Here is a 13163-nt window from a genome sequence, read left to right as displayed (position 1 = left end):
TCGCACTCAAACAGTGGTATCATTTTAGCGGGTAGAGGACCCCTGTGCACGCCGGCAACTGCAGCTCCCCTGTCACGGCTGGAAGCCGGACGCGTTTCTGAGCCGTGTTGCTCGTCTTCAGAGGCTCGACATCGGAAAGCATTTTTAAGACACTCCCTTTAATTTATAATTAACAGCCCTCAGATGGGCGACTCGAATAAGCTTCACCCGATGGATTCTGGGTAATGTACTTTGTGTCAATGTCCCTTTTGGGTGATGTATATATATATAGTTGTACTTGAATACTGTTACCTGTTGATCCTGGAGACATGGATGAGGGCCCCGGAGAAGGATTCATAGTGCTTGTAGGTTGGGGAAGCTGATGACCCATGGAGATGTATCTACTAAGCAGCTGATCTAAATTGCTTGAACCAGCATCTTCTAGCTGATCAAAAGGAGGAGGGAAAAAAAAACGGAGGAAAAATTCAATTTTAATATTGTTTGTTTCAAATGTAAGCATTTCCGTAACATTTTGACATCTACTGCTCAATAGTACGAGTATTACATAGAAGGAAAATGCTACTTACCCAGTATGCATCTGTTCTTGGCAAGTAGAGCTGTAGTGTCACATGCTGTGCATAGCCTGCCATCTAGTGCTGGGTCCAAATGTTTTCACTTTGTTTTTTGTTCGAAGAAGGCTTTTCCAGCCACGAGGTAGGTGACTCCGTTCGGTGATAGTGTGCATGGGCATCGACTCCATTGTTAGATTGTTCGCCGCAGAGGGTGATAAAGAAGTTAGTAAGAGTAGTAAGAGATGTCCATGTATGTATGTATCTAATTTAGATGCAAAGGGTGCAGGTACCCGTTGAGGCGGGTGGGCGCATGCGACTCTGCATCTCTACATGTCAAGAACAGATGCATACTGGGAGTAGAATTTTCCGTTCGAGGCATGTGAGCTGTAGATCACATGCTGTGCATAGACTAAAAAGCAGTTATCTCCCAAAGCGGTGGCTAACCTGTAGCTGTAGCAGTGGTCTGATATAGTGTACGTAAAACTGCTTGGCCCACACTAGCTTGCTGTCTGGCTAACACATCTACACAATAGTGTTTTGTGAATGTGTGAGGTGTAGACCATGTTGCAGCTTTGCAGATATCATCTATTGGTATGTTTCCTAGAAATGCCATAGCAGCCCCTAATTTGCGAGTGGAATGTGCTCTAGGGGGAATTGTTAAAGTTTTTTGATTTTGCATAGCATATCTGAAAGCATTTGACTATCCACCTTGCAATGGCCGACTTTGATATTGGATTTTCTTTATGTGGTGGAGCAAAAGGGACAAATAGTGGTTTGGTTTTGCGGAAAGGTTTTGTCCTTTCTATATGGTAAAGAATAGCTCTTTTCACATCTAAAGTGTGTAAAGCACGTTCTGCCACAGAATCTGGTTGAGGGAAGAACACAGGCAACTCAACAGATTCGTTGATATGAAAGGCAGATATTACTTTCGGTAGAAATGTAGGGTTGGTCCGCAGAACCACTTTGTTTTGATGCATTTGTGAGAATCGTTCCTCTATTGTTAGTGCCTGAAGCTCACCCACTATCCTCAGCGATTTGATAGTTATAAGGAAAGCTACCTTCCAAGTAAGGAATTGTATTTCACAATTATGCAATGGTTCAAAGGGTGGATCCATTAGCCTGGTGAGGACAATGTTGAGATTGCACACTGTAGCAGGTGGAAGTTTTGGAGGAATGATTCATTTAAGTCCCTCCATAAATGATTTGATGACACGCACTCTAAAAAGAGACAGATGTTGTCTGTTATGTGGGTATGCAGCTATTGCAGCAAGATGAAAGCGTATGGAAGAGTACGCTAAATTGGAGCGCTGTAGATGTAGTAAATAGCAAATGATGTTTTGAACTGAAGTATCCAGTGGATCTATTTGATTGTTATTGCAGTATATCACAAATCGCTTCCACTTTGCTGCATAGGATGCTCTTGTGGTAGGACATCTAGCCTCTTTGATGATATTTATACAGTCTGGCGGATGATTAATGTAGCCAAACCCTAAGATTTCAGGTGCCAGATCGCAAGGTTGAGATGGCTGGCATCTGAATGTCTGATTTCTCCATGGCTCTGAGTGAGTATACTGGGAATGAGGTGTAGTTTTTGGTGAGGAACTACTGAGAGCTCCAACAGGGTTGTCGAGCCCATGTGGGAGCAACTAGGATTAATGTCAGGGACGACTGTGAGCTTCCGGACCACTAATGGAATGAGTGGGAGAGGCGGAAAAGCATAGGCAATTACCCCTGACCAATTTATCCATAGTGCATTGCCCTTGGACAATGGGTGTGGATGTCTGGATAAAAAGTTTGGGCATTTTGCGTTTAGGTTTGTGGCGAACATATCTAGGTCTGGAAAGCCCCAAATTTAGAGAATGGGAGGAGAACTTGAGGGTGAGTTCCCATTTGTGGATCTGTTGTCTTTGACGACTGAGCAGATCTGCAATCTGATTGTTTACTCCTGGAAGGTGTTCTGCCAGGAAAAAAATTCTGTGATGTATGGCCCATCTCCAGATGGTCTGTGCTAGTTGCGACAGCTGGAGAGTGTGTGTCCCCTCCCCCTTGTTTTTGTATGTAGTACATTGCTGTCATGTTGTCTGTATGGATCAGGATAGATTTGCCTACCAGATGAACTTGAAACGCTTTGAGCTCTAGAACAATTGTTAGCAGCTCTATCTATCAACCAATCAAAGCATTTATATAGCGCGCTACTCACCCGTGAGGGTCTCAAGGTGCTGAAAAGGGATGGGGGGGGGGGGGGTGGGGGGGGTGCTGCTACTGCTCGAAGAGCCATGTCTTGAGGTGCTTCCTGAAGGTGAGATGGTCCTGGGTCATACGTAGGTGTGCGGGGAGGGAGTTCCAGGTTTTCGTTGCCAGGTAGGAGAACGATCTTCCTCCGGCGGTGGTTCTTGAAATCCATGGGATGAGGGCGAGGCTGGCTGAGCAGAGCTGGCGGGTGGGAGTGTAGAACGAGAGGCGGTTGTTGAGGTATTCGGGGCCCATGTCGTGGAGCGCTTTGTGTGCGTGGGTGAGGAACCTGAACGTGATCCTCTTGTTGATGGGGAGCCAGTGCAGGTTTTTCAGGTGGGCGGATATGTGGCTGTGGCAAGGGATGTCGAAGATGAGTCGTGCGGAGGCGTTCTGTATGAGTTGTAGTCGTTTCTGAAGTTTGGCGGTGGTTCCTGCGTATAGGGCGTTTCCGTTGTCTAGACGGCTGGTGACGAGGGCCTGGGTGACCGTCTTTCTGGTTTCGGTGGGGATCCACCGGAAGATCTTTCGGAGCATGCGCAGGGTGTTGAAACATGAGGACGAGACTGCGTTGACTTGCTTGGTCATCGTGAGGGAGGAGTCCAGGATGAATCCTAGGTTGCGTGCGTGGTCCGAGGGTGTCGGCGCAGAGCCCAGAGCTGAGGGCCACCAGGAGTCCCAGGCGGATGGGGATTGTCCGAGGAGGAGGACCTCTGTTTTGTCAGAGTTCAACTTCAGGCGGCTGAGCTTCATCCATTCTGCGACGTCTTTCATTCCTTCCTGTAGGTTGGTTTTGGCGGTGGCTGAGTCTTTGGTGAGGGAGAGTATCAGCTGTGTGTCGTCGGCGTAGGAGATGATGTTGTGTTGGTGGCGAGGGGGCTCATGTAGATATTGACAAGGGTTGGGCTGAGCGAGGAGCCTTGGGGTACGCCGCAGATGATCTCGGTGGCCTCCGAGCGTAAGGGAGGGAGGCGGACTCTCTGGGTTTTGTTGGAGGAAAGAGGTGATCCAGTCCAGGGCCTTTCCTTGGATCCCAGTGTTGAAGAGGCGGGTTATTAGGGTGCGATGGCATACGGTATCGAAGGCTGCCGAGAGGTCCAAGAGGATGAGGGCGGTTGTTTCTCCGTTGTCCATCAGGGTCCTGATGTCGTCGGTGGCTGCGATGAGGGCAGTCTCGGTGCTGTGGTTGGCTCGGAATCCGGACTGGGATGGATCGAGCGAGTTGTTGGCCTCGAGGAAAACAGTCAGTTGTTTATTGACGGTCTTCTCGATGACTTTGGCCGGGAAGGGAAGAAGAGAGATGGGGGCAGAAGTTCTTGAGGTCTTTGGAGTCCGCTGTGGGTTTCTTCAGAAGGGCGTTGATTTCTGCGTGCTTCCAGCTTTCGGGGAAGGTTGCTGACGCGAATGAGATGTTTAGGACGTTCCGGAGATGGGGTGCGATGATGGTGTCGGCTTTGTTGAAGATATGATGGGGCAAGGGTCCGAGGGGGAGCCGGAGTGGATGGAGTTCATGATGTTGGTGGTGTCTTCAGTGCTGGTGGGGGTCCAGGCGTTGAGGGTGGTGGTGGGGGTCGCTGGTTTGGTGACTGGAGGCGGAGTCTGGGGTCCGAAGCCGTCGTGTATATCTGCGATCTTTCGGTGGAAGAACGTGGCGAGGGAGTTGCAGAGTTCTTGTGACGGTGTGATGATGATGTTGCTGGGGTTGTAGAGCTTTTTGACGATGTTGAAGAGTTCTTTGCTGTTGTGGGTGTTGTTGTCTAGTCGCTCTTTGAATGATGTTCTTTTGGTGGTGTGGATCAGCTGGTGGTGTTCGCGGGTGGCAGTCTTGAGGGCTGTCCTGTTTTCTGTGGTTCGTTCGTGGCGCCAGGTTTTTGAGGGTTCGGCAGGTTTTCTTTGATTCTTTGAGGGCCTCTGTGAACCATGAAGTTTTCCTGTTGCCGGTCGTGCCTGGGGGGTTCTTCAGTGGTGCGAGGTAGTCGGCGCAGTTGGTGACCCACTGTGCGAAGTTGTGGGCTGCGTTGTTGGTGTCGGCGGTGTCGGCTGGCAGGTTCTGGTTCGGCGATGAGTGGACCTGGTCTGTGGTGATTTTGCTCTAGATGGTTTATGTGGAGCTGCTTTTGCTGCAGGCTCCACATGCACTGAATTTTGTGTGTTTGGAGATGAGCTCCCCAACCAGTGAGCGATGAGTCTGCTGTTAGCACTATCTGTGGAACTGGATCGATGAAGGGCTGCCCTTTTGAAAGGTTTTGTGTATTCCACCTCTGCAGAGAGTCTAGGATGCGGCCGTCCAACACTAGATCCGATAACCAACCTTGAGCTTGGTTCCACTGACGTACTAAGCACTCTCGAAGGGGACGCATGTGTAGTCTTGCGTTAAGGACTACTAATATGCAATACGCCATCATCCCTAGTAACTGCATGAACACTCAAGCTGGTAATGAGTGATTAGGCTGAAATTGGCAGAGCAGAGTCTGCATGTTGCGGATGCTGGCCAGTTTGGGGTAGGCCAAAGCCTTTAGTGCATCTTTTGCGGCTCCCAGATACACCTGTGTGTTGGATAGCTGTAGATGAGACTTGGACAGGTTTACTGTGAATCCAAGCTCGTGGATCATCTGCAGTGTCTTGTGAGTGACGGAGACAGCTTTTTTGCGAGCTGGCATTTAGGTCTTGCGCCTAGCACTGCAGTGCATAGCACTGCTCGCGCAGTGCGAGGCCTCTTGTACAGGGTTTAGAAAGCCACCCACACGCTTGTGCGGTTTTGCTTTCCCCGTCTGGCATTGGCTTGGCGTGCTTTAAAAAAAAAAAAAAAACGGCACGCGATTGGGCAAAGGCGGGACGCCAGCAAGCGCAGCAGCGTGCGTTCGCCTCGCTGCCTTGCTCCCTACGTCTATTCCTGTTCGGGTCTAGGACGCCCATTAGCGCACGACAGACAACAGGCTCCCTCGCCCCCCCGCTCCTCTGTGGTGCGCGCGCACCACAAGTTTCGATTACGTGTTTGTTTTATGTGGCGCGGAAAAAAGCAAATGTAATGTAAAACAGTAAACGATCTGCTCACTTTGAAGCAGCCGCTGGAGAAGTGTGTACACTCCACTTCTCGTCCGCTTCTCAAGACAGCCGCTGGAGAAGAGTGCAAACAACTTCTCTACTGAACAAAATTGAAGCGAGCCAGCTCGAGCTTGATGTTAAGGTGAGGGGGTACTCAAGTCCCACGCTCGTCGCCAAATTAATGTGGTGTCTTCCACATTAGGAATATAAAGATGTAAGACAGGTGAAGTCTCAAGACTAATTTATTCACCTTATCCATCAACCGCTCCTCCTTAACTGATTCATTTGGAAACCTCTTACATAGCTAAGTTCCACATGGAACCTATGATGATGTCACACTTAGGAACATCCAAAAAGGTGTGCTGCCATAATCCAGGTGACCTGAGCTAAACCTCTGCAAAAATGGGTTTCAATAAACAGATCAAATCAAACATTTTTGTAGAGCGACCGTGCCAAAAGCAACATGCTGCTACTACCATGAGAAGATGGGGCTTAAAACAAAGGGATGAATCAACAAGCATTTGCAATGCAATAGGTCTCGCATTTACGCAAGCTTAAGCTATAGGCATTGTAAATGACAATGCATTTTATTTACATTTTTAAAACCAAAACATAAATAAAAGTCATTGTCATTTAGAATGTTTGGAGGAAGTGTCTAAGTTCCAGGCAGTAACTATATTGGATAATTTGTAGAAGTCATTTGTCTGAGGAGATGTGTTAGACAGGGAGAAATTGAGAGAGACGTCGCCAGACAGGAGTGGAATGATTGGAGGGTAGTGGAAGCAAGTCACTGTTTGTTATTAGCGGGGGAAGTGCGTGTTGAGTTGCCTCTGCCTCTTCCCTTACCATTGTTTCCTCTAAAATATCCTCTTGATGAGGGTGATTGATTGTTGCCCTTGTAAGAGGAGGAGGGGGTTTCAGTGGTAACAGTTTTGGAACCCCCCCTGTAAAAGGAGCAGCAAAAGGAACCTCTACTAGCAGGTGATTTTTCATTTTCTCCAGCGAGGTGTTAACTGTTGGCCCAAATAGGTGTTCCTCGTCAAAAGGTCGATTAAGAATGGAGGCCTGTACCTCTGGTTTGAAACTGGATATTCCTAACCATGCGTGTCTGCGTAGCAAGATGCTTGTGTGTACTGTACGTGCTGCTGCGTCTGCTGCGTCTAATGCACATTTGATGGAGGTATTGGTAATGAGTTTTCCTTCTTGTATGAGATCATTTGCCTTAGCTTTATGCTCATCAGGCAGATATTAGATACGTTTTTCCATCTCATCATAATGAGCTCTATCATATCTGGCTAGCAAAGCATGAGCTTTGGCAATGCACCAGTGATTAGCTGCCTGAGAAGCTACCCTTTTACCAGAGGCATCAATTAACTTGGACTCTATCAGGATGAGGGGGTCTCACCTGTTTGTGAATTTGCTCTTTTTACGAGCATAAGAGACTACCAAAGAGTCTAAGGGCAGTTGACCTTTGATGTAAACCGTGTCAGTAGGTGCTGGTTTATATTTTTTCTCAACCCTGGGCGTGATTATTCTTGTCCTGACAGGGTCTTTGAAAACCTCATCTGCATGCTTAAACATCCCCCTAAGCATTGGTAAAGTGTGTGTTATTTGAGTGGAGCTTAATGTCTTGAATAAAAAGTCCTCCTCTAAACTTTCTTTATGCAAATTCCACCCCATGATAGTGAGCAGCCCTATGAAGAAGCTCAATATATTATCATTAGGAGGCGATGGCCTTGATGGATACAAATTAGGGTCAGTGTCTGTATGTGGATCAGTATTATAATCCTCCCATGGATCAGCATCTTGTGGCCTGTTGTAATCCCCACCCCCCCTAATCCTGTGGGTTAGGTGATAGTGGTGGTGGTGAATTAGTGGGGGTAATAAGGAGGTGAGGATTAGTAGGTGAAGGAGGTGGAATATCAGGTGGTGATGGGTTTGTACCCATATTCCTTTTCTTTAGAGGTATATGATGCTCATCCTGATTTTGCCAATTTCCTTTTTTCAGGTAATTTGGCATGAATATGTCCAGTATCTGGGTTTATAACCAGTTCTTTTTGTTTCGGATCCGGAGGTGGAACATCGGACCGAAAATCTTTTGTTGCAGTCTCTCTTTAGTTGTAGTTTTCGGCGTTGAGATTTTCGGCTTAAAACTCTTCGGCACCGAAGATTTAGGCTTGGACAAAGATGGAGGAACATGCTTGGTTTTCAGCGACGAGGATTTTGGTTCGGTGCAGATTAAATCCCGAGCCAGAAGGCTTTTCATTGTATTTCGGTGCTGGGCCAGAGAGCAGGGTGCTTGAAACTCTCTCGGTGCCGACCTTAGCCCGCAGGCAAATGCAGGACCGGAGCCTTTTAAGGTTTTGGTTGTTGGGGCAAGGGAGTTTTCTGTACTCATGGTACGTTGAGCCGGTGTAACTTGCTCCTCTTCTTCCATGTTGGCTTTGGACACGGAGACGTGTTCTTCCTCGGCTCCTTGAGCGTTTTCTTGGTCGTAATCTTCTCCGAAGGTGTCCAGTACGGAGCAGCCTTGTTGTTGCATTTCGTGAAGTCGTGCACGATAGTCACGGAGCGTCTTCTTCCATCGAAACGATTGGCACACGTCGCAGTCTTTGTCGTCGTGTTCCAGGGACAAGCAGAGATTGCACACTTCGTGCAGGTCGGTGCGCGAAAACGTGGCGCGACACCAGGGACAGAGCTTGAATGGAGTCTGTTCCATCGACTGCTAGCGGGCCCAGCACGGATAGGCCCAGCGGCCCTCCATGAGTTTTCCAATCGAAGATTCTTGGTTTGAAACAATATGCAGAGAATAGGAAACGCGATTGAGAAACAATACCGTCGAGGGTAGTGGATTGCGCGTCAAAGGAAACCTGAGAAACCGTGCCGAACCTGAGTGCAGCAATTCACATCCAAACCCGATGGCGGAAAAAAACAATCTAACAATGGAGTTGATGCCCATGCGCACTATCACCGAAAGGAGGATTCACCTACCTCGTGACTGGAAAAGACTTCTTCGAACAAAAACTAAGTGCAAACATCTGGACCCAACACTAGATTGCGGGCTATGCGCAGCATGTGATCTACAGCTCACATGCCTCAAACATAAATGTTTAGGTACGTGGATATGCAAACTACATATTTTACATGTCTACCCAAAAGGTTGTCTTTCTTCATTTTAATCTCTAGGACGGCCCCCAGTGCCTTGAAACTTTAAGGAGTGTTATGTTCACGCTTTACAAGTATGGATTATTATACTTAAGATTAATCTACTTATGTACTTACTGCTTTGGATCCGTTAGAGGCACAACCTCAGCCACTGGTTGTAGGCACATATCTAACTTTTTCTTCAAGTACAAGCAATTTCAGTTAAGTGGATGGCAGAGATTCAAAATTAGAGACAGCACCCCTAGTCACTCATCACCTCTCTCCCAACTGGCAATGTAATCCATAGTAAATGTCATAGGACGGGGATACATGTATGCTGCAAAGTACAAACCTCTGGTAAAGAGTGATAAGAAAGTTTTTTCCCCACTAACCTCCTGCCCCATTCAAACACATTTTTTTCCAAAAAACCCTCACCAACGAATAGCCAAGCAAAGCGGAACTGATAATACAGTCTAGTTATCACCCATCTCCTACCTGCTACACCAATTGGTCTCCGTACACCCAACGGAGGTAATTAATTAAGCAACATTGATGAGTTTTGGAAATGGGTTAGTGAATGCACCTGTGTGCCAAGACTTATCCAGCCATCAGAAAGACTGCCCTTTTCTGCCTAGAATGCCACAAAGGAATGATCCCATTGAGTGGAACCACACTTGGCATCTGTCGGTGACTTGGGAGCACATTGACAGGGAAAGCATGAATGGCCCACTGTACCCTTTTTCCCCCCCTCACCCTCACCACAGGAGATTAACAGTGGGGTTTAGTATCAGCCCTGAATACTGTAGCAGTTCCAAGCACTGATTAAAGGAAACACTAGCCAATACACATCGATTGGAAACTGTGCACTAGTGCAGCCGAGATGCTAGTACCAATTTACACACATCCACGATGCAGTGCCTCCCCACAATTCTCCAGAGTAATAATGTGAGCAACTATATCAAATCATGCCTTGCCTTCCCCTACCTTCATGCCATCAGCCTGTTTCACCATGGAGCCTTATAGCTTTTAAACTCCTGCCACATCCACTCACACCCCAAAAGAGCTGCTGTTTTTCCGAAAATGTAAGCAAGCAAAATGTGAGGCTTTAAGAATCAGTGCTTTCTTAATTTAAGTTTTAATGTTCCAAATCAATTAATCTCAGACTTCATATGAGTATATCTTACACTATAGTGTGAGAGGAATGGCATCTTTCTGATATGCATTTACTGCCTGAGCTGCTCAACTGACTGCTTTGGAGCACTACAAAAGATCGTTCACGTATAGCACTTTATAAAACACAAATACTGAAATCCAAAATGTTTTTAAATACAAGAATAGGATGACAAAAACAAGATCCATCAATAAAAGGGAAAAAACTCAACATGCTGGTGCCTCAAAGGGTAGGACGAGCTAGGTAGAGAAAGTGACAAGTTTAGCTTTGTCCGAATTGCTACTGACTGGCTCAGAAATACGTGGCTTTCAGTAAACCACTACAAGATCACATTTAAATCAAACATACTGTAGTTTCCCCCTTTTACCACCGACACAAGCATCAACTCAGTAATAGCATAGTTTACTCAGATTTATTAGGCCTTTCCAAATAAATCAAATGGAACAGGGCAATCAGATGCATGATAGTCTTTAATTTGATACAGTTAATGGATCTTAACTACCCCATGTGAAAAAGCAGACAGAACAAAAATGGCTGAAATGGCATAAGGGGCTCCATTTATAAATGGTCCCAACCAATCATTATCTAGCCATGTGGCCTGCTGCTTTCCCTAGCAGTCATAAAATCAAGATTAGTGTTGCCATTCACATTTGCAGGTCATAAGTTCAAACTATGGTGTGTAGGAGCTGTGCCCAACCAGACCGTGATATAGCATACATAGTTTGAGAATTTAACAACAAAATTTGGAAGAGATATGGAAAGTAATGTATGATACCTCAGACATAGGAGATCCTTCTGTAGGTCAAGGAGTGTTACTACATGCTACCTTAAAATATGCAGAGATGATACATCAACGTGGGAGATGGTTCCCAATGGCAACTGGTAAGCTTCTTATAGGTTATGGAGAACTAATTGCTGACCACAAACAGAGAAGGTGCCTGGATATAAGAAATGTTTCATTTGGCTACTTATTAAGAAATATATCGATTGAACAATTAAATAGATAAATTTGAGAAAATATAAGGTAGTTTCGCCAGGAAGTAGAGCATAAAGAACATGAAACATGACCGAATCGGAGGCACGAGGGGACAAACAAAGAAGGCTGGCTATGAAAAAAAACTAAAGATCCTGACAAAGCAGTGAGAACCAGGGATAGATAGATCTGTTAGAAAAAATGTATATAATAGTAGAATTACTGCTGCTTTTTTCTATCCACACCTTTCTTAAAGCCAGGAACTAGTCTATGGTATCATCATCATTATTTCTTTCCTCCTATCTGATTTTACAGGGACTCAAGTGCAGGATATATTTGATAAATCTACATTTAATGTCAGAGTTGTAGTGGATAAAGGAAGGGGAGGGGGAAAAGGGGAAAAAAAGGTTCCCTTAGTTGTTGGTGTTGCATCATTGCATAAACAACAAATGTTTGTGACTCAAAGACTGTTAAAAACCATTAAAAACTGTGAACCCATTCATTAGAGGGTACGCTTCAATTTCAACTAGATAAAATAGATCTGAAGCGTTACTGACCATATCATGAATGATGTAATATGTGAGGTCAGAAGCAGTGCTTTGCGCCGCGTAAGTTAGTTGGCTCTGGTAACTAGAACTGCTGAATTTCTATGGTTTGGTGAGTAAAATTTAAACCTAACTAACATCCCTGTAACAGCTTTTTTTTCCATTGAATTTCAATGGTGGGCTGCTGAGTGGGGGTGTGTGGGGGGCTGTGTGGCTTTGTGGGTGTGGGGGGCTGTGTGAGTGGGGGGGTGTGGGGGGCTGTGTGGCTTTGTGGGTGTGGGGGGCTGTGTGAGTGGGGGGGTGTGGGGGGCTGTGTGGCTTTGTGGGTGTGGGGGGCTGTGTGAGTGGGGGGGTGTGGGGGGCTGTGTGGCTTTGTGGGTGTGGGGGGCTGTGTGAGTGGGGGGGTGTGGGGGGCTGTGTGAGTGGCTGGGTGTGGGGGGCTGTGTGGCTGGGTGTGGGGGGCTGTGTGAGTGGGGGGTGTGGGGGGCTGTGTGGCTGGGTGTGGGGGGCTGTGTGAGTGGGGGGGTGTGGGGGGCTGTGTGAGTGGCTGGGTGGGGGGGCTGTGTGGGGGGCTGTGTGAGTGGCTGGGTGGGGGGGGCTGTGTGAGTGGCTGGGTGGGGGGGCTGTGGGGGGGCTGCGTGAGAGGCTGTGTGTGGGCGTGAGAGGCTGTGTGTGGGCGTGAGAGGCTGTGTGTGGGCGTGAGAGGCTGTGTGTGGGCGTGAGAGGCTGTGTGTGGGCGTGAGAGGCTGTGTGTGGGCGTGAGAGGCTGTGTGTGGGCGTGAGAGGCTGTGTGTGGGCGTGAGAGGCTGTGTGTGGGCGTGAGAGGCTGTGTGTGGGCGTGAGAGGCTGTGTGTGGGCGTGAGAGGCTGTGTGTGGGCGTGAGAGGCTGTGTGTGGGCGTGAGAGGCTGTGTGTGGGCGTGAGAGGCTGTGTGTGGGCGTGTGAGGCTGTGTGTGGGCGTGTGAGGCTGTGTGTGGGCGTGTGAGGCTGTGTGTGGGCGTGTGAGGCTGTGTGTGGGCGTGTGAGGCTGTGTGTGGGCGTGTGTAGGTGTGTGTGGGCGTGTGTAGGTGTGTGTGTGTAGGTGTGTGTGTAGGTGTATGGGTGTGTGTGGGTGTGTGTAGGTGTATGGGTGTGTGTGGGTGTGTGTAGGTGTATGGGTGTGTGTGGGTGTGTAGGTGTGTGGGGGCGGTGTGGGGGGCTGTGGGGCAGTGTGGGGGGCTGTGGGGCAGTGTGGGGGGCTGTGGGGCAGTGTGGGGGGCTGAGGGGCAGTGTGGGGGGCTGTAGGGCAGTGTGGGGGGCTGTAGGGCAGTGTGGGGGGCTGTAGGGCAGTGTGGGGGGCTGTGGGGCAGTGTGGGGGGCTGTGGGGCAGTGTGGGGGGCTGTGGGGCTGCGGGCGGTGTGGGGGGCTGTGGGGCGGTGTGGGGGGCTGTGGGGCGGTGTGGGGGGCTGTGGGGCGGTGTGGGGGGCTGTGGGGCAGTGTGGGGGGCTGTGGGGCAGTGTGGGG

At 48.3% G+C, this 13163-nt stretch overlaps 1 protein-coding gene across 2 annotated transcripts in view; it reads right to left on the bottom strand.

Moving 5' to 3' along the window:
• The window catches only part of TRIM33 (tripartite motif containing 33), a 695715-nt gene that overhangs the window by 454609 nt on the left and 227943 nt on the right, over positions 1–13163 (bottom strand). For both annotated transcript variants that reach the window (XM_085652097.1, XM_085652090.1), the window contains one exon: positions 292–424. In XM_085652097.1, the coding sequence (XP_085508223.1) occupies positions 292–424 (133 nt within the window). The remainder of the gene's footprint in view (positions 1–291; positions 425–13163) is intronic.

Source organism: Triturus cristatus, chromosome 1_1, assembly GCF_964204655.1.
Source record: "Triturus cristatus chromosome 1_1, aTriCri1.1, whole genome shotgun sequence".
NCBI lineage: Eukaryota > Metazoa > Chordata > Amphibia > Caudata > Salamandridae > Triturus > Triturus cristatus.
This window is presented reverse-complemented; position numbering and strand designations above follow the sequence as displayed.